This window comes from Tursiops truncatus, chromosome 12, assembly GCF_011762595.2.
Source record: "Tursiops truncatus isolate mTurTru1 chromosome 12, mTurTru1.mat.Y, whole genome shotgun sequence".
NCBI classification, from domain to species: domain Eukaryota; kingdom Metazoa; phylum Chordata; class Mammalia; order Artiodactyla; family Delphinidae; genus Tursiops; species Tursiops truncatus.
The window spans coordinates 48,211,200-48,238,821 of record NC_047045.1 but is presented as its reverse complement, the minus strand read 5'-3'; the positions used below and the strand labels follow the sequence as shown (position 1 = coordinate 48,238,821).

The window sequence follows — 27,622 nt, the reverse complement described above, 5'->3', positions numbered from 1 at the left end:
ATATACAATACTGATGATTATGGAATGGGATAGCTCAAGAAGATTCATATGAGGCCAAGAAAACTTGGGACATATATGTTTATAGAATGGATTCTTCAGGGAGATTGACCTTTATGAGGTTTCTATAGTTCTCCAACTCAAATTCTTTTCTTATTGCTTTTCTAACACCCTTACCTATAACAAAATACTCACTAGGGTTGTTAAGAGTTAAAGCTGGGTATGAAATGATAGATTTGGCTTATTTTACTGACTTGATGAGTACAGGAAAACTGTAAAAAAGACTTTGAGATAAAGAATATGCTATGCTTTTTAAAAAATATGTTAACTTATTCCAAGTATATTATAATAGAAGTCAGTAGGGGAAATAAGATTTGATATATAATTATTAGATTTTTCTACTGAGAATTAATATAATATGTAAAATTGGGTCATTCTATGTGCCTTTTTAAAAAAATACTTAACACCTAAGTGCTACTTGTATGTTTAAGATTCTTAGAGGTTTTTGGTTTGGTAGCAAGACAAAAATTCTTCTTTCACTTATTGTGTGTCAGAGATCTTGGAGAAACATGGACTTGAGAAGCCGATTTCATTTGTTAAAAACACTCAGTCTAGCTCAGAAGGGGCATGCAAGCTGATGGTTAGATTGACCAGGCGCACTGGTTGGAAGTAATAAACAAAATTAATTGAGAATTGTATATGATTAAAAAGAAGTACTGCTCTTTTTCTTTTTTTAACTTCTTTGGGTTATAATTGACCAAAAATATATTGCACACATTTAAAGTATAGAATCTGATGTTTTGCTATAGTTATGTACCTATGAAACCATCACCTCAGTCAAGATAATGAACATATCTGTCATTCCTAAAAGCTATGTCTTGCTCATTTATAATCCCCTCCCTCCTCCTGCTTCTCCCCTTCACAACCCCATCTCCTCCCCAGGCTACCACTGATCTATCTTCTGCCCCTACATATTACTTTGCATTTCCTAGAACTTTATGTGAATGGAGTCATGTAGTACACACTCTTTTTGGCTTCTTTCACTCAGCATAATTATTTTGTGATGCATTCATGTTGTATCATGGATCAATAGTTTCTTCTATTTTATTTCTCTCGGCAACTTTAAAACGTGTAATGCAAATAGTATTATTAAATGTAGTCGCCAAGCTGTATATTACATCTCCATGACTTATTTATTCTATAACTGGAAGTTTGTACCTTTTCACCACCTTCACCCATTTTGCCCACCCCTACCCCTCCCCTCTGGCAATCACCAATCTGTTCTTTGTATCTATTGGCTTGGTTATTTTATTTTATTTTTTTAGAATCTAAGTGAGATCATATGGTATTTGTCTTCCTATGTCTGACTTATTTTACTTAGCATAATGCCCTCGAGATCCATCCATGTTGTTACAAATAGCAAGATTTCATTCTTTTTTTGTGGCTGAATAGTATTATGTCACATTTTCTTTATCTGGTCATCATTTGATGGACACTTAGGTTGTTTCCATGTCTTGGCTAGCGTAAATAATGCTGCAGTGAACATAGGGTGCATATATCTTTTCGAGTTAGTATTTTTGTTTTCTTTGGATAAATACCCAGAAGTGGAATTGCTGGATCATATGGTAGTTCTGTTTTTAAATTTTTGAGGAAATGCCATACTGTTTTCCACAGTGACTACACCAGTTTACATTCCCACTAACAATGCACAAGAGTTCCCTTTTCTCCACATCCTGGACAACATTTGTTATCTCTTGTTTTTCTGAAAATAGCCATCCTAAGAGGTGTAAGGTGATATCTCACTGTGGTTTTGATTTGCATTTCCCTGATGATTAGTGATGTTGAGCAACTTTTCATGTTGCTGTTTGCCACCTGCATGTCTTATTTGTAAAAACATCTATTCAGATCCTCTGCCCACTTTTTAAATTGAATTGGTTTGTTTTTGCTTTTTTTTTTAACTTTTGAGTTGTATGAGCTTTTTTTAAAAATATATTTTGGATATTAACCCCTTATCAGATATATGATTAGTAAGTATTTTCTCCCATTCACTGACTTTTTCATCTTCCTTCTCTCAATAAGCTTACTCACTTCCCTCCTATTTTCTGGAGTCATCCAGAAAATTAATTACCTAAACTCAAGTCCTTCAGGCTCGCTTTTGAGGGACCCCCAAACTAAGACAGTAATACCAGATATAACCCTAGAAAGCAGACCTCAGGATAGTATTCTGAAAATGGTTTATTCACCAGTTAGATGGAAACAAAAACTCCATTGCTGGTGGTATTTGTAATGTCCATACCTCTGGCATAAATACCAAACTCTCAACTGTGGGGGATAGGATGTAGAAGAAGAGGGAGATTTGCTTATCCAGTATCTCTAATACTGGCATGAAAAGGGGCAATGGTATTTACACATGGAGTGAAATTGGATGGCTCTTGTAAACTGCCTTAGAAGCCTTGAAGAATGATTTAAAGGAAAAGAGAGATAAGTTCAGTCCAGCCAACTATCAACTCATGGCATTCTGTGAAAATCAGAGTCCTCCATGACAGACAGTAAGGAGATCCTGTGGCAAAAGGGCAGGCTGTGCTGAAAGCCAGGTTCCGAATTTAATATTAAGAGTGACACAATGGCAAAGGAGAATGAACATGAGGGTCTCCCTGCTCAAGTGACAGCTTTGAGAGAGAAAGACCGGGACCCCAACACCTGGAATGTAGGCATCAGTGAGGACCTTAAACCCTGGATGCTCTTGAGTCATGGAGGCTGTAGAAGCCAGTCTCCTCCCAATGGCTAGAGGACAGCAGTCTCCCCTTGCCTCAAGAGGATAAACATCTCCCTGAGAGGAAGGACGTACAAGATGATGCCGTCCTCCTTGGGATCCCCTCCACTGACTCCTCCACTTGCTTTCAGATTGATAATGTGAGTCAGGACCTAGAATATGGTAAGAGGGAGGTACAGTCTCTGCTATGGGAAGAAATAATCATGAAAGAATTACAGTATCTGGTTAGTATGTACTGACAGGAATGAGGGAAAGATCTATGGGAATAGATTAAAAAGTGTTAAATTGAATAGTGAGTGGGATATAAGGGTCAATGGGGAGAGTTTATTGGAAAATATAACATGACACAGGATTTAACATCCTTTCAATTGTCCCTGGAGCTTGTCCCAACACACTGCTAAGATGGTGCTTGGAAGCTTGGACAAGACAATGACTTAGAGATGCCAGAACTGCCATCAGAGTATAGAGGAACAGGTCAGAAGGCTCAAGGAGGTAGCATATTAGAATGAGCTTTTTATGTGAGACCCACTCTTTGACTATGTTTCCCAGAATACTCCCTTCACTAGGGCAATAAGAAATGCACTAGCATTTTTTAAAATCTCAGTGTCATTGTTGTCTATGAACCAGGGTTCATGGAATAAAAGGCTGCCACAGAATTGGGTTCCCTAGAGTCAATGGGATTGAAAAAATTCCATGATATTAAAGGCCAAGTAGCTGTACTTAAACATCAAAGGCATAATTACTGTAATAGGCAATAAGATTAGAAGGGTAACCAGGGTGCCTGGACCCAGGGATTTGGAGTAATTGCTAATAGACCTTTATGTTCCTAGGGATAAGATAGATAGTCAGCCTGCAAAAGTATTACTTGACTTTCATATTCAGAAAAAATTAAAAGCAGGTGAGTAGCAGGCGAAGATCAGCAACCATAATAGAAAATCATAATCCTTTGTTGAGTTTCCATATCTGAGATAGTTCTCAGACCCAGACCCACTGCCTGAGGGGGAAGCCTGATCCCTCTTGAGGAAAGACCCTGAAACTCCATTATAAATAGATACATTAACTCTTCAGTTCTTCCCCTAAAAAAGCCTATGACCTTTTACCCAAACCTTTCAAGGGCTGTTAGATACAGCATTTAAGGTGACACTGATAACAGGGAACCTAAATGCCAACATGGCCCCGTCAGTAAAGTGGGAGCTTAAGGAGGTCAGGGGATAAATGGAGTCCTGGTATAAGGCATCTCCAGTAGGCTTGCAGGCCATCTTATGGTTACTCTCCCAATTTCCGAGTGCATAACTAGGATGGATATACTTAGTTATTGAACTTTGTATTCCTAACATTTAGAAAGAGGTACAGCACAAATTTGGTCCTTAATTTTGGAGGCAGCAGATACCACATGGGGTATACTGTTCCAAACCATTTATTGAGTGACTCAGAAATTTTCCAATTACAAGTAGGGTCCAAAGCAAGAGAAGACTCTATGGCAGCTTCAGGCAGTGGTACAAGCTTCCTTGTATCTAGGACTACGTGACCCTACAGATTCAGTGGTGCTAGAGATACTTAACAAAAGAGTGGCAACTCAGAGATCTGAGAATCTGAGTCAAGACATGACTATTGCTACAGGGAACCACCCAGTGTTTGAAAAACAGTTTCTGTTATATTCCAGGGTCCTAGTACAGACTGAAAACATGACCATGTGACATCAAGTGACTGCAACTGGAAATGTCAAAACATCTAAGTTACAAGGTGAGCTTGCACAGCAGCAATTCATCATATGATAGAAATGGTACATACAGGATGGGGCCTGAGAAAGTCCAGGAGGCACAAGTAAATTTTATAAACAGGTAGTCAGATTCTCATGTCACTATCCTCTGTTGCATCAGTGAGTCTCTATCAGTCCACATCCATGGCTTCGTGGGATGTTCCCTGTGACCAAGTGATAGAGGAAGAAGAAAATCAGAGCCTATTTTAAAGATGGCTTGGCTCAATATGTTGGTACATGTGCAAATGGTCTGCTATTGCACTATACCCCATTCACAGGTAGCCCTAAAAGACAGTGATGAAGAGAAACTCTCACAGTGCTCAGAGCATGGAATAGGCACTGGGTGTATGGAGGAAGAACTAGCCTAACCTAAGGTTATATATGCTCTCTTGTGCAGTTGTGAATTATTAGGCTGATTTGTCAGAGGCCTAGAATGAGCAAGATCATAATATTTAGTATAAAGAGATTTGAGGAAAAGGCATATGTAAGTACCTAAAGGAATAGAAACAAATATGCACAGCTGTATGGCTCACACTAACGTCTATCATAAAGCATCTTTCACTGAGTAGGCTCTTAAAAACCACACAGACAGGATTCTCCTCAGGTAAATGTCAGCCAGCCTCTATTCTTTTTTTTTAAATTAATTTTATTGGAGTATGGTTGCTTTACAATGTTGTGTTAGCCTCCACTGCAAAACAAAATGAATCTGCCATACGCATACAGATATCCCCTCCCTTTTGGACTTTCCTCCCATTTAGGTTAAGCCAGCTTCTTTTCTTGACATCTCAGTGCTAGTGCGATGAACCCATGAATATAGTAGCCTTGTTGGAAGGTATAGAGACTATACATGGCCCTAATAGTATTGGCTGCTTCTCACCAAACTGACATAGCTACTGCTTCTGCAGAAGTTCTGACTTGTCAGCGACAAAGACCAGTACTAAGCATTGGGAAGGGTATCAATCCTCAAGGACACAGCCAAGCACTTAGTGGCGAGTTTGTTACATCAGATCTCCCCACCCCCACCCCACAGAGGAGGAAGCAGTTCATCCCTACCGGAAGCATCTCCTATTCTGGATATGTGCTTGGCTTCCTTGCTTATAGTGTATCTTTCAGGATTATTATCTGAAAGCTAAGGTTAGTTTGGGACAACATCCTGCATGGTTGAGAGTTGTCCTACAGGATGTGGTATATGCGTTTAGCCAATGACCGATATAGGGTGCTGGGTACCAACAGCTAAAATACATGAGTCTGGGAACCAAGGAGGGGAAGTAGGAATGGCTCCTCTCACCATCATACCCAGTAACAGAAATACTTGCAGAATTTGTGCTTCCTATTCCCATGTCCCTAGGCTTTATGACATTTTTAAGTCTTGGTTACTGCTAAAGGTGGGAGAAAGAAAATCACTTCTAGTAGGGGACACAGTAAGAGTCTCACAAAACCTATAGCTGTGACTACCACCGGTTCACTTTGGCTCTTTATTCCAGAAGATCAGCACTTAAAGAAAGGCCACTTTTTATACTGGTAGGGTAATTGATCCAATTATCATGAGCACCTAGGATTTTTGGTAAATAATGGAGAAAAGGAGGAGTCTTTCTAGATCGCAACAGATTCACTGGGATTCACCTTATCCTTCCATGCTTGGTGATAGCACCGCATGAAAAATTGTAGCAACCTCAGCCTGACATGGGCAAAGCTTAAACTCCTCAAGGTTGAAGGCCTGGGTCTCCCCACCAAGCAAATAACTTATATCAGCAGAAGTGTTTGCTAAGGGTAATAAGGAATGTAAAATGGGTGGTGGAGAAGGAACCTGATGAATGTGTTATGGCCTTTGGACCAGTTGCAGCAAGGGACATCTGCTTGCTACACTAACTCTCTTGCCTTAACTCCTTTTGAAAATTAGCAGCTGGCCGTGACCTTAAAGAACTGGTGGTAGAATGGACTTTACACACGGCAAAAAATGTATCTGAAAGGTGCAAGTCATAGACTACAGCAGATAGTTTTGGCGTACTGTGCCACTTCCTTTGATTTCAGCTGCAGAGGTGCTGGACAGTTCCTACACAGGCCACGGTACCCAAGTGCCTGCTGCTGACTCACAGCTCTCTCCAAAGCCCCAGGAGCTAAACCCATACTGAATGACCAGACACACAGGGAAGTTAATTCCTCTGAGAGCCACCCTCAACCAATGAGTGAAGCGATATAGTGGATAAATATGTCAGCCTTCTGTCCCAGCAGGGAAAATTTTGATATGCATTCTACATGGTTCCTCAGAGAGTCCTTAGTGAGATTGAGTCCCAATTGATCAAAGTGGTAGTCAGATCAATAATGTATCTTCTAATGGCTTTTCCTTCTTATCTTTGTCAATTTCTCTGGCTCCCACAATCACCTACCGGGTAAATTACCTGATTCAGTCTCTGCTTTCAGAGAAACTCACACAAAGCAGGTTGATAAACCAGTTAGCTGCTGGTTGATCATGATGTTTATAGTAAAATTTGGCTTTGTTAATAAAGGAAAAACTAATAATATTTTTGGTGGATGAAGTCAACTAAAATTCAGAAACAAACAGTTATTAAACATTTGTTATGGATTGTGCCCTTTAGAAGGTATTCAATACTATTTTCAGTTGATTGATGTGACAGAGATTAGTTTTCTGAGCTCAAGGGGAAGGAAAAAAAATAACAAAGAGGTTAAAAAGAGAAGGAAGCACATAGCAAGACATCAATGAATGACAGTCAAACTCATTTATGGTGCTGTCTACCAGCTTGTAGCCATCTGGATTTATCTGGACAGATTCGAAACCTGATTTAGGATTATACTGTGTACCATGCTTTGGGTGTGTTAAAAGGTGAAAGTGAAGGTTGGGACATGATTGATTTGTGGTATATCCAAATAAATGTAACAAAATTATGTTCTAAAAATACAAGGTAATTCACCATGTAATATGTGAGAAATATAAGAAACCCTCAAGGTCATTTGGGCAATGTCTTTGCTTTAAAGATGAAAAAAAAAAGAGGTAGCTTAGTGGCACAATCAGGGCTGGACTATCAGGATTCTGATACTCTTTCCAATTATACTTGGAGCCTTGCATTAAGAGAAGAGTGGTCATCTGAAAAATGTTTAACGCAAAATATTTTCTGTATTTGTGTGACGTCTTACAGAGATCTACTGTGTTTATTGATTCCTCTGGAGTTCAGTTGCTGGTAGACAGTCTCTATTGATTCTGAGTTCCTTATGCAACTAAGCCTTGTTGCATGACCTTAGATTAAGTCCCATTCAAGTACTGAATGTTCCCAAGAGGCTTAACAATGTGATGCAGATGAGAACAAAAGGTTCCTTGGAGATCACCTGGCCAACCCCACTTGTCATGCATTTTTGTAGATATTTAATACCATTTTTTTTTCGTGGTACGCGGGCCTCTCACTGTTGTGGCCTCTCCCGTTGCGGAGCACAGGCTCCGGACGCGCAGGCTCAGCGGCCATGGCTCATGGGCCCAGCCGCTCCACAGCATGTGGGATCTTCCCGGACCGGGGCACGAACCCGTGTCCCCTGCATTGGCAGACGGACTCTCAACCACTGCGCCACCAGGGAAGCCCTTGAGCATCTTTTCATGTGCTTAGTGACCATTTGTATATATTCTTTGGAGAAATGTCTATTCAAGTCCTATTTTGCAGTTGTGTTGTTTTGTTATTGTTGAGTTATAGTTCTTCATAAGTTCTGGATATTAATCCCTTACCAGATATATAATTTGCAAATATTTTCTCTATGGGTTGCCTTTTGACCCTGTTGGTGAAGTCCTTTCATGCACAAAAGTTTTAAATTTTGATGAAGTCCAATTTACCTGTTCTTTCTTTTGTTGCCTGGGGTTTTGGTCCACTAAGTTTTGAGTATGCATCTTGATCCTCATTTTAAAAAAAATTTTACCATTTAAAAAATTTGAAGTATAGCTAATTTACAATGTTGTGTTAGTTTCAGGTATACAGCAAAGTGATTCAGTTATACATATATATAAAATACATACGAAATTCTTCTGAAAAATAATATATATATATATTTTTAGATTCTTTTCCATTATAGGTTATTACAAAATATCGAAGATAGTTCCTTGCACTATACAGTAGGTCCTTGTTGTTTACCTATTTTACATATTTTACATATAGTAGTGTGCATATGTTAATCCAAAACTCCTAATTTATCCCCTTCCCCCCACTATCCCCTTTGGGAACCATAAATTTGTTTTCTATGTCTGTGAGTCTGTTTCTGTTTCGTAAATAAGTTCATTTGTATCATTATTTTAGATTCCATATACAAGTGATATCATATGATATTTGTCTTTCTCTGTCTTACTTCACATAATATGATAATTTCTAGGTCCATCCATGTTGCTGCAAATGGCATTATTTCATTCTTTTTATGGTTGAGTAATATTCCATTCCAGTCCTCATTTTACTTCTTAACTTTAGGTACTGCTGCCTGGGGTTAATCTAGGTTTCCTGGAGCCTGAAGTATACACAATTCGGGAAGTTTAATGGAAAAATACAAAAAATGTTATCTTTATAAATTTTTACTAAATTTTATAATCATGGTATCACTCGTGAGGACACATCCTGGAAGGAATCACGTGAGCCTCATTAGCTTCATCATTAATTGGTCTTTATAGTGACCACTACCACTTTCTTCTTCCCTCCTCCCACCATTTCTAACAATTCAGAAAGTGTGTAGGGGATTTGCAAGCCTGTGCGACATCATTGCAAATATAAATCATAGTTGAAAGATCAATGTATGGAAATATTAGCATAAGAAATGTCTAGTTAAAGAATACCAGAACAGAGATTCTCTGATAAACAGCTTTAAACTATTGTTTGGTAAACCAGAGAGAACTGGGGTTTAAAATATCTAGGTCATAATCTAGCTCTAACTGGTTTTTAAAATCTGTGCAACTCAACATTTCTAATCTTTAATATGTGTAAAATAAGAGACTTGAAGTTCTGTTCCAGCTCTAATCCTCACAATTATTTTTACTTCCAGCTCATTCCTCTACTTGCTTTCAGTGACTGTTCCCCTGCATCAGCCTCTACTCCTGCTGTGCCCAAATTCTGCATTAAAAGCCCACTTCTCAGGTATCATTCCCTTGGGCCTGATGCTTCCATCTATGGATTACAACTACTTCTCAAGGATAAGTTCTATCATGTCATGGATGACAACCCACCTAGACAGATGCTTCTTTTCACATACCGATGGCTTCTGGTCTTCTCACGTAAGCAATGCTTACCTTCTCTTGTTGTATTCAAATTTGATTACTCTTTTTTGTCTTTTTTTTTTAACATCTTTATTGGAGTATAATTGTTTTACAATGGTGTGTTAGTTTCTGCTTTATAACAAAGTGAATCAGCTATACATATACATATATCCCCATATCTCCTCCCTCTTGCGTCTCCCTCCCACCCTCCCTATCCCACCCCTCTAGGTGGTCACAGAGCATGGTGCTGATCTCCCTGTGCTAAATGTGATTACTCTTATTACCTCTCCTATTCTATATTCAATTGCAACTGAAATCTCCACTTAGGCGTTCCACAGGCATCTCAAAGATAACACGTTCTACCTTGAACTTATCACCTTCCCCCACCTCTTCCTCCTTCTCCAGTCCCTGTCTCAGGGGGAGCCCCTGACTACTCTCTCCTCCTCAGCCCCAGTGTCCTTTCTATTTTAACTTATGGTTGTTTCAGATCCATCCATTTCTTTTATTCTCACTGCCATATTTTAGGTCACTGGTCCCTCCTCTCTTACCTGAGTAAGTGCAATAGCCTCCCAGCTAACTAGTCTCCATGTCTACAAAGTTGCCCATGTAACCCATTTTCCACAGTCACAAGAGTTAACGTTACTAAACTGTGAATGTGATTATTTCAGTCACCTACTTAAAGCCCTTCAGTGGGTCTTTATTGCCTTTAGAATAAAGTCCCAACCTCTTTATCAAGGCAAATAAGTTCTCCTTCCCGAATAATCTTGCTACATACTCTGCCTCATATTTCGACATCCCATCAAACCCTTTGCTTCAGCCATATCATACCACTTGCTGTTCCCTAAATGGGTTATGCTGTCCCTCATCCCCAGGGCTTTGCCCTTGCTGTCCTCAGAGCCAGCAGTCCACATCTACTATCTCTCGTAATCCGAAGAACTCATCCTTCAGGAGTCCATTCAGACAGGACCTTTTCACGTGTGTGAAGCCTTCTCAACACTCCAAGGCTGGGTTAAGGGCCCCTCTTGTGAGTTCCTTTAATTAACACTTACCACACTGTATTGCACCTTATTACTTGTCTGTCTTTCCCACTAGACTGCTAACAGAGACTGATTCTTAGTCATCACTGCAGCCTCAGCACCTGGCACACAATAGGCTTTTGAGAAATATTTCTGCATAAACCATCTCACGGGAGATACAGGTGCTAAACAAAGATTTCTTGCCTAACTAGCTTTTCCTCTTTTCTCTCTTATTGCACAACTTCTTTACTGAATTTTTAAAAAGTGTGATTCTGAGTGATGGGATTATGAGTGTATTATATTAGACTTTATATTTCTATGTATCATTCATAATTAAATAGAATTCTGTATCAGATGACCTGTTTTAGCCCACTGTGGTCAGGTAGAACTATCTGATTCATGGAATGACACTGGGTGTCTATTGAGCAGAGTATTTAGGAAAAGGCTCCTCCTGGGCTATGCTGTATAGCAATGGCAGGAACTCTTGTGATGGGGTTCAGAGTGAACTACTAGTGGACCAGAGTTGCAACCTTTAACTCCCAAGTTAGACCGGGAAGGGGCTGATAACACTCTGCAGAGGATGCACTTGAGGGATGAACAAGATTGGTGACTCAGTTGAGGCTACATGTTGGTCTTATTTCCAGTCCTATATTCTTTCCACTATATCATAGAGACAAAAACAAAAAACACCTTCTTTGCCCTAGCAAAAGTTAGCTATAAAAATTTAGGGAAACTTAGGAGCATTTGGAGCACACACACTTCTGCATAGAATATAAAGGACACGAGGGTTCTAAAATGATTGTGAATATTCCATGCCTAGAATTTGATGAAATAACTCACCTTCTAATTCTCTTTAATTTCATTTAATCATTAGAGCTTAAGAAGGGAGCAAAATTTGCATGGTATTTGTTTCTGGCCATCTGCTCCATTCAGGACCTTGGAACTAGACAACTTATTTTCTGAAAGTTCTGTTAGAGGGAAGGCTGAGTACTTAGCATCTGGGAAAAGAGGTAGCCAATTTCAAAATTCCTTTCTGGAATTCCAACAGTTCCAGAAGTATTTCAAGATCCTATTTGACCTTCATCTTGTAGGTTTAGATTTTGTCACAAATACTTTAATATGGCCCCCAATCGGATTTGTTAATAATATCAGATTTATATGGTGGTTAGTTGCATGCTAAAGAGAAATTACATATTATAACAGGAGAGGATTCAGACAATGCTCTAAAATGACTGATTTACTTCAACAGAGGACAGTACGTTAAAAAAAATTATTTGACCTGCAGAAGTAGAGATGTTAGGAGAAAATTAGTAGGAAATAACACATTTAGTAAGGTGAAAATGCACAAGTAATGACACATTTTAGCCCAGCTCCAAATCCTTAAGGACATCTTGTTCAGCTTCTGTTTTCCCCTTTACTTGCAGCCAAGTAGATTTCATATATAATTGTCTGGGGCTCCATTAGACTGGGAAGAAGTAGTGGTGCAATGCTATACCAATTGACTGATGAAATGTGTTCTCTCCACATAGACACTTGGTGTTGAATGAGGGACCAGTGCCTGGCACGTAGTCGGTCAGCCTAAGACACTCTTAACAATCATGTTTGTGTGAGTTTGAAAGGAAGGGTCTGGGTAGGGGGTATCGGATTCCCCGCGACTTCATTACGCACGTCTCCGGTGCTGAGGCCATTGTTGGGAGGGAGCGGGATGTGAGTTTGCCGCTTTTCTTGGGGAAGAGCCACTTGGGCCCCGCGCACGCGATGATGCACGTGGAAAGGCTCGGTAAATCGGCACGCGCTCTACACACCGAAGGTGACCACGGCCCAGTTTTTTCTGGCACGCGCGGCACACGGGGCTTACCACGAGCCGGCCGGAGCTCGGGGCTCCCCGCCGCAGTGGTAGACACTGGCTGCGAGCCCCGCAAGAGGAACCCGTGCCGGTAGCCGGGCTGCGGGGCAGGCGACGGCGCGGGGCGGAGCTTGGCTGCGGGGAAATGACGTCGCCACCCCGCGCGCTCCGCGAGCCCTGGTAACGGCGGCTCCGCGGCTCCCGCGTCCTCCTCCAGGTCCCCGCCTCCCCCCGCAGCAGCCCGCCCAGTCTCCTCCTCCCTCCGCACCTCCCTAGGCGGCTGTCCCTCTGGGTGTCGGGTGGGAGCGGGACCTGCGGGGCCACGCTGCCCACGTCTCCCCTCGCCAGGCGCGAGCTGAAGAGAGGGTGAGAGCGGATAGGGCCCGGGGCCGCCGCCGCACCCTGGGCATCTGCCCCGCGCCGGTGTCACCCGCAGCTTCGGGCCGGCGGGGCAGCCCCGTCCCTGGACGGCGGTGACTCGGGGTTCGCGGGCGGGGTGGCGCGGGCGGCCGCGGCTGGCGGGCACCGGGTGTCGGGTCCGGAAGCGGCCGCCCCGGCTCCTGCGCCCCCGTCGCCGTTGCTCGGCGGGCCGCACCCCGAGCGCGGGCACCGGTGCCCCGGCCGGGGTCTGCTGGGAAGATGGCGACCCCGGGCATGAGCTGGCAGCAGCACTATTACGGCGGCTCGGCGGCTGGGGCGGCCAAATTCGCGCCCTCGCCGGCCGCCGCGCAGCAGGCGGGGCACTGCATGGACTACAGCCAGGACTTGCATCTGAAAATGAGCAAGAAAATCGCCCAGCTCACCAAGGTAAGGGAGCGGCTGCGGGGTGGGCACTGCGGAGACGCCGCGCGGGGCCCACCTGCCCGGTTGGGAGACTGCGCGCCCTGCGCCCGGGGCGAGTTGAAAGGGGGCTGTTTTGGGGAAGCAACAGCCAGAGGCTTACCTCCTGTAACCGTTCAAACTTTGGAGCAACGCCGGTGACGTTAATTTAAACTAAATTAAACCCGACAGCAAAGCTGGGTTTATGGGACTTGCCCCCCGCTACCCTTTTGGGGTAAGCCAGCACAGAACAAATTAGGATTTACTTCTTTTACGGCACAATAATAAATCACTTTAGTTTTGCTCTCGTGCATCTGCCAAGGCTCCACGAGGCTTTACTGTAACTGTATAAAGTACAGTACCGTATTTACCCAATATGATCCGGAGTCTTCGAATTCCATCAGTATCTTTCATTGGTTACGTAGTTAAGGGGAGAATAAATCCTGCTGAGCGATGTAGGAGGATAAAACATACCTAGCGTGCCATTTTCAGGATGTAATGAGTCATTCCTTATACTGACAGAATGTCAAACAAGGCTTTTTAGATGAATCATGTGTCTGCATTTACTTAAATGTTTCAGTCTATCAGAAGATAATTGTCAAAGGGCAAATACGCCCGCAGATTTGGCCAATTGTAGTTTAGAATCGTCTTTGGATGGTGAGCTTTTTTTTCTGCTTAAGGAAATGTTGATAATGAGAAACAGTTGGTATCTGTGAAGCAGGAGCAACTTAGATCAATTACATTGCTCTCTTTAGAGCTCAGGAGCAATCTTTCAATACCCATTACGTGAGAAGTGATTCGTGGTTTCTGAAAGCTAGTAGAAGTGATAGACCTTGTTTAAGTAGAGTTGGCTAACCACTTGTTAGGAGTGTTGGTATGTGAAGAGAGGCTGACATTGTGGGGTTTGCTACTAGATAACCTCTGAAGTCCGACTCTTTCAACTTCAAGCAATTTTGCTTGTTGGTGTTTGGTTTTTGTTTTATGTCAGCGCTGTCTCAGAGGTTGCTACGTGTCCAGTTTTTACTTTTTCTCTTTTGACTGAGGGTCCCCAAATTCAGAGAAAGGAAGGCCCAAGAAGGAACAGTAGTATACCATCAGAGCATTTACACATTTGGGAGCTAAAAGCCAGGCTTTCTGAGATCATGTTTGGTCTTTAGAATACTGATGTCCAGAATGAAGCACATGTATATTTATTTGTTCTGATTTTCTCTTATATTGTGTCCAAAACATCCATTATTTTTGTTTTAGGTTGTAACCCTCTAGGGCCCTGCTGTAAGTCATAGAAACACTCAGTAAGCTGGTAGTGGAACTGTGTACAGTTTAACAAATGAAGTTTCTTTTTTCTCCAGCGAACTACTTTTCTTTTTACTTATACTTTTTCAATTTCCTGTTCTTTTATCAGAAAAAAAAATCACAACTGTGAAATGTTGGAGTACTACTAGAAGTTGCAATCACTTTCTTTACACTACCCACCTCAAACCTAACAAAGCAGGAGGCTGCCCTCTTGCCAGCGCTCTCATCACGGCTTGAGTGCTATATCTAATCTTTCCTGAGTATTACTGGACTCTGATTTAGTGTTTATAGTTACAGTCTCTAAACACTCACGCCACCCTCTCTGCTAAGTGCCTCAGACATTTAATCTCACACTAGAGTTTCTCAGCCTCGACACTACTGACATTTTAGACTGAATAATTCCTTGTTGGGAGTGGGCAGGGCTGCCCTGTGCACTATAGGATGTTTAGCACCATCCCTGGTGCTACCTAGCAGCTTCTACTTGTAGTCCCCACATGCACACACAGTAGTGACAATACACATGTCTCCAGGCCAATTTATGTTGCCAAATGTTCCCAGGGGAGGGACGGGCAGGTGGAGAACCGCTGATTAACACTGAAATATCCCACCCCGTCTCTTAACCTCTCTTACTAAGACAATGCAGGAGACTGGAACAGTCTGATAATAGGGCTGTGTTTCAGCCAACACCCTTCAGTTTCTGAAACATACAATAAGACCTGCTTGCTTTAGGTACCAACTTGGAAACTGTCAATTTTATAGTCACATATACTTATGGTAAATACCATAAGAATGATATCATGAGTAATATATTGACTGATAGAAATTTTACTGCTATCTGCTTTATAGAGTTTTCACTCATGAAGAGTTTATTAATAAATTCACACCAGTAGAGGTTTGTTAATAGAACTATGTTTGGAGCTTGGCAATAGCTTGTATTTCAAAATTAGACATTATAAAGGTAACCATTAAAATAAGATTTTATTTCTTTTGGAAATGAGTCAGCAGAACTCACCTCTTCAATGTTATTGTTAGCATGGCTTGGGAATCTGACACACTGTCTTGAGTTAAAACTCCTGCTCTACCATTTTTTTTTTTTTTTTTTTTTTTTTTTTTGCTGTACGCAGGCCTCTCACTGTTGTGGCCTCTCCCGTTGCGGAGCACAGGCTCCGGACCCACAGGCTCAGCGGCCATGGCTCACGGGCCCAGCCGCTCCGCGGCATGTGGGATCTTCCTGGACCGGGGCACGAACCCGTGTCCCCTGCATCGGCAGGCGGACTCTCAACCACTGCGCCACTAGGGAAGCCCCAGTTGTTGCACTTTTGATATAGTTTAGTCCAGTTATCACGTACGGATGTAACTAGTATAAGATTGGGTATAAGGTTGCAAAGAGCAGGAACAGTTGCTTTGTGTTCTCTGTGCTTAGCATCAAACCATTCTTAAAAGTCTTCTTTTAATACCAAACTTATGTGTCTCCTCCCAAGAACTGCCCTGACCAACCTGGGCCTTTTTGGGTTTGCCTTACTCTGAATTACTGTAACATTTATTGTCTGTACTTCTTATTTGATACTTAATAATACACATTTGCACACTATTTATTGTGTTTATAAATATACTTTGTTTCTCTAATTTGGCTGTAAGTTCCTCAGCTGTAGAGACTATATATTTCATGTAACCTTAATATGAATGTTTTGCACGTAGTGTTTTAAAAGCTTAATAAATATTTATTGAAGATAATGATGTACCACGTAATTTTGTTATATAGTAGAGTAAGTCAGTAAATATTTTTGAGGAGTTGTATCTGCTACTCTTCTGGATTAATGCTAGATCATTTCAGCTGAGTTAAATTACTCTTAAATATTTAAATATTTGGCTTCCCCTTAAACTGCTTCAAAAAGCTATATATTATTTTATTATTTTTGATGCAAAAATAAAAACATAAAGCACTTTGTCTAAAATATAAATATTATTTATCATTTCAAAAGGAAGGTAATTTATATGCCAGATTCTTAGCAAATATGCAAAAATAGTCTTTTGATCATTTAATATTAACTCTGCTTTTACTATATTCAAAACCTGAATGTGTTTATATAATACCAAAACCAGTGAAATTTTCAAACAATTCTGTTTTCTCTATGTTAACTTCAACTGAGTTCTCACTAGTTGGTTTGTTTGAATTACCTAAATACTGTTTCATAATAATATTTAGTTTTGGTTATGACTTGGACTGTTTCAGCTTGGCATATGCCAAACGTGGCATCTTTTTTTCCCTTCTTTGTTACATTGCAGCTTTGTCATTCTATTATGCAGCAGCTTAGGTGTAGGTGTAATCTTTTGGTCATAGCTGAGTGGTTTGAGTTAATTTCCTGTGTTTTACTAATGGGCACAAAAGCATGATATGCTATTAATCAGTTGTCTAAAAACTTATAAATCGACTGCCTTTAGAGTTAAAAGGTTTAGAGCTGGAAGAAACCATAGATTCTTACCAGCCTAACCCTCTCATTTTACAGGTATGGAAGTTGAGGGTGTAAAGTCATTTGAAGACTATATAGCTTGTCACTGGCAGATCTTGGATTCGAACCCAGGTCTCTGGAATGGTCTAGGAGAGGGGCAGCCATACAAGCAGGTGTCTTTTTGCTGTGTATGCCTTCCTTCTAACTAATATTACCCACTCAGCTCCTAAGAGGCCATGGGGTTTTTTCCCCATGTTGGAACTGTTTTGCTTACCATTTGAATCACAGACCTGATGAGAGTGAAACCCGCCTGCCTCTTCCATACACTGCACAGTTTCTGGATATGTGGGTTGTACAGTTTGTGACTGTGGCTTTGGTAGATTTGTAACAGCTATTTTTTTTATATTCTCAGATAAATGTCATAATATTTTCATGTTTTTATTAACAGCTTCAGTCGTTCCAGACTTTAAAAATTCTTTAATTAGGTTGATTTAGATACTGTCATACTTGGTGTCCAAGTTACTACTATGTGGTTATTTTAATTATTTTTCTTTTGACTGCTTGCTTTCTTAATTGGATTGTTGCTTAAGTCCCATTTCTGAGGGCAGTATGTTGGAAGTTTTCCAATTTTTCTCCCCCTGACCCCTCTCTGTCTTATTTGTTTATGAAAATCTTGTGCTGTCTTCTAAATTGTCAACCTCTAAAAAAGTAGTATGAAGGATAATGGTTCAGCAAAATTTGATTGAAACAATTTATTTATTTTAATTAATAAGTAAATTTCTATGCTTTCTTAAAATTATGAGTATTTCTGAAATTTTCGTATCTTAAATTTGAGATGAGAATGGAGTAACCTGGGTCTGTAAAGCCAGTTAACTTCCAAATGACAATAGGAGGTAATGGGGGTGGGGTAAGAGTGGTAAAGTACTGTTATTCTGCCCTTTCAATTTATGTTATGAGATTAAAAACCTCTTTTATCTGTGAGCAAATAAACTTGAATATTATGCCATGAAAATGGGATTGATGTGAATAATAGAAATTCTTTTTTTTTTTTTTTTTTTGCGGTACGCGGGCCTCTCACTGTTGTGGCCCCTCCCGTTGCGGAGCACAGGCTCCGGACGTGTAGGCTCAGCGGCCATGGCTCACGGGCCCAGCCGCTCCGCTGGGAGCGGCACGTGGGATCTTCCCGGACCGGGGCACGAACCCCTGTCCCCTGCATTGGCAGGCAGACTCTCAACCACTGCGCCACCAGGGAAGCCCATTAATAGAAATTCTTAATTCCATATTTGTTTTTTCATCGGAGAAAGTTTCTATCCTTCAGGCTACTTTTGAATGAAAACAACAGTGAGTCTATTGGAACTGGTGTCCCCCATCCCTTTTGGGAGACAAACACCTGAGGAGAGATGGGAGAAAATTGCTAACTGAATTCAGTGTTTGTTTTTTTTTAAATAAAAACTTTTATAAATATGTGGGGAAAATACAACTTTCAGGTGTGCTCTGAGCCATAAAGTTTTTTTTTTTTTTTTTACTTTAACTCCATAACTTAACGGTCCTTTAAAATATTTTGGAAAATAGTCTCTGACTGTCAATCAATTAATATATAGAAATGAATTTTGGAAACACCAATCTTTGCAGGTTGAGGATCACCAGTTATTGTCAGTTAAGTTTGGTATACTTAACATTTGAGACCAGAGCAAATATTTTAGAAAATAAACCTTTTATTTTTAGCTTTCTATTAAACCACAGCAGTGAGTACTGTCATTTGTAGGCCTCAAACTTATTTCATTAATGATTACATCTTTCTTTCCTACCAAAACTTTAACAAGAATGTATAAAAAGTGGTGAAGTTGAATATGTGAAAAATTTTTGTTCTATATCTTTTATTACTGTCATTTTGAGATATAAAGGGAGGCTGAGACTACCAAAGGACCTATAGTGGATGGAAAAACAAGACTTAGTGATTAACCATAATACTTGGGATTCGGATAATAGACTCAGCTACGTGGTAACACCTTATTTATTATAAGGGAGATAGTATTTTAATGACTTTTAAAAATTACTAATCTGTACTTCTTTATATGTACATCTCTGTTTTGAGGTTTAAGAAGGTTTGAAAATAAAATGTTGGTTCATAAAGTGCATTACTAATATTTAAATTATCAATAAAATTGCTAATTTTAGTAAAATATAAAGATAAATCCCTATTCAAAATTGTTGGATAATGAATTATTTCAGTTAACAAGAAGTTAACCATAGGGATTAATGATTTTCTGCCTTCCAAAATAATATACTTACATTCAAGTCATACCATTCATAAATTATGTAGAGTCCTTTATCACTTCCAGGTCCTTGTTGATGATCAGTATATTTACAGATTAGGCCAGACATATACCAGTCCTTTGCCAAATGCTGAAACTTTATTTGTGAATAAATTGTTATTTTCTTTTTTTTTGCGGTACACTGGCCTCTCACTGTTGTGGCCTCTCCCGTTGCGGAGCACAGGCTCCGGACGCGCAGGCTCAGCGGCCATGGCTCACGGGCCCAGCCGCTCCGCGGCATGTGGGATCTTCCCAGACCAGGGCACGAACCCATGTCCCCTGCATCGGCAGGCGGACTCTCAACCACTGCGCCACCAGGGAAGCCCTACTTTCATTTTTTATTTGACATGTCTCTCTTCCTTATAAAATGAAGTGCGGAGTTTGGATAGTTAAATACTCTAGATATTGGGCTTTCCGGTTGGAAAGATTTTGTTTATTCTGCTAAATGTGTGTCTGAGTGTTCACAGGTATTTGCATTTTGCATCCTGTTTCTCCTTAAGCACAGTCTTAACAGAATCTCATTTCTTTCAGAAAACATTTCATAACCAAAACACTAAATAGTATTCTATTCATTTTTTTTCTTTTCAAAATTTTTATTGGAGTATAGTTGACTTACAGTGTTGTGTTACTTTCAGGTGTGGTGTACAGCAAAGTGAATCTGTTATACATATATATATATATATATCGCCACTCTTTTTTAGATTCTTTTCCTTTATAGGCCATTACAGAGTATCAAGTAGAGTTCCCTGTGCTATTCAGTAGGTTCTTATTAGTTATCAGTTTTATATATAGTACTATGTATATGTCAATCCCAGTCTCCCAATTTATCCCTCCTCCCCCCTTGCCCCCTGTCTATTCTTATATCTTTTGCCTAGTGAAGCACTATGTAGACAAAATACAAGTAATTTTGAGAGGAAGTTATGTATTCGTGTATGTTTAATATAATGATCTACTCAGAGCAACAAGAGAAGATATACTTAAATATGACTAAAATAGAGCATGTAGATCTAAAAGGTTGGTAAACTTTTGTTGACTGTCTAGTCCTTGAAAGATACTGTGCTGGGCACTATTAATTAATACTATCAATTTATAGTACCGTTTTTAGCCTATATATTTAGCCTATATATTTTTCTCATTTTTTTCTATAGACTTTTTTTAACAGCACGTTCTTATTAGTCATCAACTTTATACACATCAGTGTATACATGTCAATCCCAATCACCCAATTCATCACACCACCATCCCCACCCGATCACAGCTTTCCCCCCTTGCTGTCCATACGTATTTTCTCTACTTCTGTGTCTCAATTTCTGCTCTGCAAACCGGTTCATCTGTACCATTTTTCTAGGTTCCACATATATGAGTTAATATACGATATTTGGTTTTCTCTTTCTGATTTATGTCACTCTGTATGACAGTCTCTAGATCCATCCACATCTCAGCAAATGACCCAATTTCATTCCTTTTTATGACAGAGAAATATTCCATTGTATATATGTACCACATCTTCTTTATCCATTCATCTGTCGATGAGCATTTAGGTTGCTTCCATGACCTGACTATTGTAAATAGTGCTGCAATGAACATTGGGGTGCATGTGTCTTTCTGAATTATGGTTTTCTCTGGTTATATGCCCAGTAGTGGGATTGCTGGATCATATGGTAATTCTATTTTTAGTTTTTTAAGGAACCTCCATACTGTTCTCCATAGTGGCTGTATCAATTTACATTCCCACCAACAGTGCAAGAGGGTTCCCTTTTCTCCACACCCTTCCCAGCATTTGTTGTTTGTAGATGTTCTGATGATGCCCATTCTAACTGGTGTGAGGTGATACCTCATTGTAGTTTTGATTTGCATTTGTCTAATAATTAGTGATGTTGAGCAGCTTTTCATGTGCCTCTTGGCCATCTGTATGTCTTCTTTGGAGAAATGTCTGTTTAGGTCGTCTCCCCATTTTTGGATTGGGTTGTTTGTTTTTTTAATATTGAGCTGCATGAGTTGTTTATATATTTTGGAGATTAATCCTTTGTCCATTGATTCGTTTGCAAATATTTTCGCCCATTCTGAGGGTTATCTTTTTGTCTTATTTATGGTGTCCTTTGCTGTGCAAAAGCTGTGAAGTTTCATTAGGTCTCATTTTAAAATTTTTGTTTTTATTTCCATTACTCTAGGAAGTGGATCAAAAAAGATCTTGCTGTGATTTATGTCAAAGAGGTTTCCTCCTAGTTTCTTCTAAGAGTTTTATAATGTCCGGTCTTACATTTAGGTCTCGAATCCATTTTGATTTTATTTTTGTGTATGGTGTTAGGGAGTGTTCTAATTTCATTGTTTTACATGTAGTTGTCCAGTTTTCCCAGCACCACATATTGAAAAGACTGTCTTTTCTTCATTGTATATCCTTGCCTCCTTTGTCATAGATTAATTGACCATATGTGTGTGGGTTTATCTCTGGGCTTTCTATCTTGTTCCATTGATCTATATTTCTGTTTTTGTGCCAGTACCATATTGTCTTGATTACTGTAGATTTGTAGTATAGTCTGAAGTCAGGGAGTCTGATTCCTCCAGCTCTGCTTTTTTCCCTCAAGACTGCTTTGGCTATTCGGGGTCTTTTGTGTCTCTATACAAATTTTAAGATTTTTTGTTCTAGTTCTGTAAAAAATGCCATTGGTAATTTGATAGGGATTGCACTAAATCTGTAGATTGCTTTGGGTAGTAGAGTCATTTTCACAATATTGATTCTTACAATCCAAGAACATGGTATATCTCTCCATCTTTTGGTATCATCTTTAATTTCTTTCGTCAGTGTCTTATAGTTTTCTGCATACAGGTCTTTTGTCTCCTTAGGTAGGTTTATTCCTAGGTATTTTATTCTTTTTGTTGCAATCATAAATGGGAGTGTTTCCTTAATTTTTCTTTCAGATTTTTCATCATTAGTATATAGGAATGCAAGAGATTTCTATGCATTAATTTTGTATCCTGCAACTTTACCAAGTTGATTGATTAGCTCTAGTAGTTTTCTGGTGGCATCTTTAGGATTCTCTATGTATAGTATCATGTCATCTGCAAACAGTGACAGTTTCACTTCTTTTCCAGTTTGTATTCCTTTTATTTCTTTTTCTTCTCTGATTGCCGTGGCTAGGACTTCCAAAACTATGTTGAATAATAGTGGAGAGAGTGGACATCCTTGTCTTGTTCCTGATCTTAGAGGAAATGCTTTCAGTTTTTCACCATTGAGAATGATGTTTGCTGTGGGTTTGTCATATATGGCCTTTATTATGTTGAGGTAGGTTCCCTCTGTGCCCACTTTCTGGAGAGTTTTTATCATAAATGGGTGTTGAATTTTCTCAAAAGCTTTTTCTGCATCGATTGAGATGATCGTGTGGCTTTTATTCTTCAATTTGTTAATATGATGTATCACATTGATTGATTTGCGTATATTGAGGAATCCTTGCATCCCTGGGAGAAATCCCACTTGTTCACGGTATATGATCCTTTTAATGTGTTCTTGGATTCTGTTTGCTAGTATTTTGTTGAGGATTTTTGTATTTATATTCATCAGTGATATTGGTCTGTAATTTTCTTTTTTTGTAGTGTCTTTGTCTGGTTTTGGTATCAGGGTGATGGTGGCCTCATAGAATGAGTTTGGGAGTGTTCCTTCCTCTGCAGTTTTTTGGAAGAGTTTGAGAAGGATGGTTGTTAGCTCTTGTCTAAATGTTTGATAGAATTCACCTGTGAAGCCATCTGGTCCTGGACTTCTGTTTGTTGGAAGATTTTTTTTTTGTTTGTTTGTTTTGCGGTACACGGGCGTCTCACTGCTGTGGCCTCTCCCGTTGTGGAGCACAGGCTCTGGATGCGCAGGCTCAGCGGCCATGGCTCACGGGCCCAGCCGCTCCGCGGCATGTGGGATCTTCCCGGACCGGGGCACGAACCCGTGTCCCCTGCATCGGCAGGCGGACTCTCAACCACTGTGCCACCAGGGAAGCCCTGTTGGAAGATTTTTAATCACAGTTTCAATTTCATTACTTGTGATTGGTCTATTCATATTTTCTATTTCTTCCTGGTTCAGTCTTGGAAAGTTATACCTTTCTAAGAATTTGTCCATTTCTTCCAGGTTGTCCATTTTATTGGCAGAGTTGCTTGTAGTAGTCTCTTAGGATGATCTGTATTTCTGCGGTGTCTGTTGTAACTTCTCCTTTTTCATTTCTAATTTTATTGATTTGAGTCCTCTCCCTCTTCTGCTTGATGAGTCTGGCTAATGGTTTATCAATTTTGTTTATCTTCTCAAAGAACCAGCTTTTAGTTTTATTGATCTTTGCTATTGTTTTCTTTGTTTCTATTTCATTTATTTCTGGTCTGATCTTTATGATTTCTTTCCTTCTGCTAACTTTGGGTTTTGTTTGTTCTTCTTTCTCTAGTTCCTGTAGGTGTAAATTTAGATTGTTTATTTGAGATTTTTCTTGTTTCTTGAGGTAGGCTTGTAGAGCTATAAACTTCCCTCTTAGAACTGCTTTTGCTGCATCCCATAGGTTTTGGATTGTCGTGTTTTCATTGTTATTTGTTTCTAGATATTTTTTGATTTCCTCTTTGATTTCTTCAGTGATCTCTTGGTTATTTAGTAACGTATTGTTTAGCCTCCACGTGTTTGTGTTTTTTACATTTTTTTCCCCTGTAATTCATTACTGATTTCATAGTGTTGTGGTCAGAAAAGACGCTTGATATGATTTCAGTTTTCTTAAATTTACTTGGGCTTGATTTGTGAACCAAGGTGTGATCTATCCCAGAGAATGTTTCGTGCGCACTTGAGAAGAAAGTGTAATCTGCTGTTTTTTGGATGGAATGTCCTATAAATATCAATTAAATCTATCTAGTCTGTTGTGTCATTTAAAGCTTGTGTTTCCTTATTAATTTTCTGTTTGGATGATCTGTCCATTGGTGTAAGTGAGGTGTTGAAGTCCCCCACTAGTATTGTGTTACTGTCGATTTCCTCTTTTATAGCTGTTAGCCTCTTTTATAGCTGTTGCCTTATGTATTGCAGTGCTCCTTTGTTGGGTGCATGTATATTTATAATTGTTATGTCTTCTTCTTGGATTGATGCCTTGATCATTATGTAGTGTCCTTCCTTGTCTCTTGTAACATTCTTTATTTTAAAGTCTATTTTGTCTGATATGAGAATTGCTACTCCAGCTTTCTTTTGATTTCCATTTGCATGAAATATCTTTTTCCATCCCCTCACTTTCAGTCTGTATGTGTCCCTAGGTCTGAAGTGGGTCTCTTGTAGACAGCATATACATGGGTCTTGTTTTTGTATCCATTCATAAAGCCTGTGTCTTTTGGTTAGAGAATTTAATCCATTCACATTTAAGGTAATTGTCGATATGTATTTCCTATGACCATTTTCTTAATTGTTTTGGGTTTGTTTTTGTAGGTCCTTTTCTTCTCTTGTGTTTCCTCCCACTTAGAGAAGTTCCTTTAGCATTTGTTGTAGACCTGGTTTGGTGGTGCTGAATTCTCTTAGCTTTTGCTTGTCTCTAAAGCTTTTGATACCTCTATTGAATCTGAATGAGATCCTTGCAGGGTAGAGTAATCTTGGTTGTAGGTTCTTCCCTTTCATTACTTTAAGTATATCATGCCACTCCCTTCTGGCTTGTAGAGTTTCTGCTGAGAAATCAGCTGTTAACCTTATGGGAGTTCCCTTGTATGTTACTTGTCATTTTTTCCCTTGTTGCTTTTAATAATTTTTCTGTGTCTTTAATTTTTGTCAATTTGATTACTATATGTCTCGGCGTGTTTCTCCTTGTATTTATCCTGCCTGGGACTCTCTGTGCTTCCTGGACTTGGGTGGCTATTTCCTTTCCCATGTTAGGGAAGTTTTTCAGTATAATCTCTTCAAATATTTTCTCAGGTCCTTTCTCTCTCTCTTCTCCTTCTGGGACCCCTGTAATGCATATGTTGTTGCATGTAATGTTGTCCCAGAGGTCTCTTAGGCTGTCTTCATTTCTTTTCATTCTTTTTTCTTTATTCTGTTCCGCAGCAGTGAATTCCACCATTCTGTCTTCCAGGTCACTTATCCATTCTCCTACCTCAGTTATTCTGCTATTGATTCCTTCTAGTGTAGTTTTCATTTCAGTTATTGTATTGTGATCTCTGTTTGTTCTTTAATTCTTCTAGGTCTTTGTTAAACATTTCTTGAATCTTCTTGATCTTTGCCTCCATTCTTTTTCTGAGATCCTGGATCATCTTCACTATCATTATTCTTAATTCTCTTTCTGGAAGGTTACCTATCTCCACTTCTTTAGTTGTTTTGGGGGGTTTATCTTGTTCCTTCTTCTGGTACATAGCCCTCTGCCTTTTCATCTTGTCTGTCTTTCTGTGAATGTTGGTTTTGTTCCACAGGCTGCAGGATTGTAGTTCTTCTTGCTTCTGCTGTCTGCCCTCTGCTGGATGAGGCTATCTAACTTCTATAGACTTTTGAGAAAATGTGACCAGAATAAAGTAGGTGAACATTTTAATCAAGAGATTAGTTTAATATGACAAATTTTAAATGTTTAATTATTGACAGCTTTTTCTGTTTGTTTTGTTTTGAGTAGAATATATATATATATAATTTTCTTAGAGAAACTATGCTAATACCTTTCAACTTCTTCTTTAATAAGGCTTTTGAGAATAATTTAAAGAATAAGGTTGACACATTCTCTGGTTACAAACCTTTGTAATGACCAGGGGTAAAGGGGATGAGGGAAATTTCGGTTTTTTGAGTCCCAGGAGTTAATCGGTATGTTTTGGGTTTTGGTGTCTAGGTTGTGGGCCAGAGAGTGATGTTCCCAGAGCCACTGGCCCAATAAGGCAGCAGTGCCTGCCATATGGGTCAGAGGTGTGGTTCAGTGGGTTAGACAGACCCCAGTTTGAATTTCTGTTTCACCACTTACTAGGCTGTGACCTTTAGTAAGTGTTTTAACTTCTCAGAGCCTAGCTTCATCATCTGTAAAATAAGAATAACAAAGCTTATTTCATAGAATTACTGTAAAGATGAAATAAGGTAATTTGTGTAGGAGAGGAGGTCAATAAATGTCGATTTGTACCCACTCTCCAGGCCTCTCCCATTTGGTCAGCCTCTGCTGACATTGTCTCTAACGTATTTGTTTTTGTATATATTTTCTTCTCTGATGGGGATATATTCTACATTATTAGGGACCACAGCTATCAAAAGTAAAGGTTGGACGGACAATAAAATACATTTGACTGTCATTATTTGAGGTAGTTATATTCTATGAAGTTATATAGGGGAAATACGGGGTTATGGTCCTAACACCCTGTGGTCACATTTTCATCAAGCCATCAATACATAACCTTGTTTTACGTGTATTTCTGTTTAATGACACTTTACTTAATACATATTGTTGATTCATTAACGGAGTACTCACAGCAAACAGCACTATCATTCATGCCTGAATAAAGCTTGTCTAACATATTGTGTTAGATTTTGAGGTTACATGTAAATTTTAGCAAGTAGCCGAATTTGGAAATATGGAATCCATGAATAACGAGGATCTAGTGTATCTAAAAATGGATGTAGAACTTTGCATCTGCTGTTTACTTAGTCCTGCTCTGGTTTGTCAGATGTTGTCATGGGCCTGTATGACTATGACTCTTATTACACCCTAAACACCCTCATGTGAGTGTGAGTTTGACTTAATATTTCCCTAAATACCCTTAGATGAGAGGGCTGGAAGGGATGGTGGGGATGGGAATACTCATCTTTTGTGTGAGTTGCCAATCACCTAGCAGCCACCCTGCAATCATAAGCATGGGATAAAATTACAATCAGATTCTCTCCTTGTATGTAAATTGTAATCTGCATAACCTGAACTTGGATCTACCATATTGCCCTAGGTCAGAAAAAGGAAATGTATAAATTATTTCATGGCATGGAGAGAACCCTTTAAAAATATAATGTTGACTTAATTTAAGTAAAACAAAACCTTATTTTTTATAGTCATCATTTGCTTAAAATGTTTGCAGTTACAGTTACTTTCTTTCCAGCACAAACTGTCAGTGTGGGAGTTGGTTTTGTTAAAAGCCTTTGTCTAGTCACCTAAAGATAACTAGAAATCTTTTACTCAC

At 39.6% G+C, this 27,622-nt stretch overlaps 1 protein-coding gene across 5 annotated transcripts in view; it reads left to right on the top strand.

Moving 5' to 3' along the window:
* Positions 1-9,632: 9,632 nt before the first annotated feature.
* Positions 9,633-27,622, top strand: part of FAM184A (family with sequence similarity 184 member A) — a 122,186-nt gene continuing 104,196 nt past the window's right edge. For 2 of the 5 annotated variants that reach the window (XR_004529238.2, XM_033867664.2), the window contains exon 1: positions 12,884-13,431. Coding sequence is in view for 4 of the 5 variants with exons in the window: in XM_033867664.2 (XP_033723555.1) it covers positions 13,264-13,431 (168 nt within the window). In the remaining variant the exon portion in view is untranslated. Of the gene's footprint in view, positions 9,781-12,882; positions 13,432-27,622 lie in introns of those variants that run through there. The other 3 variants (XM_073789534.1, XM_033867665.2, XM_019951889.3) reach the window with 3 other exon arrangements.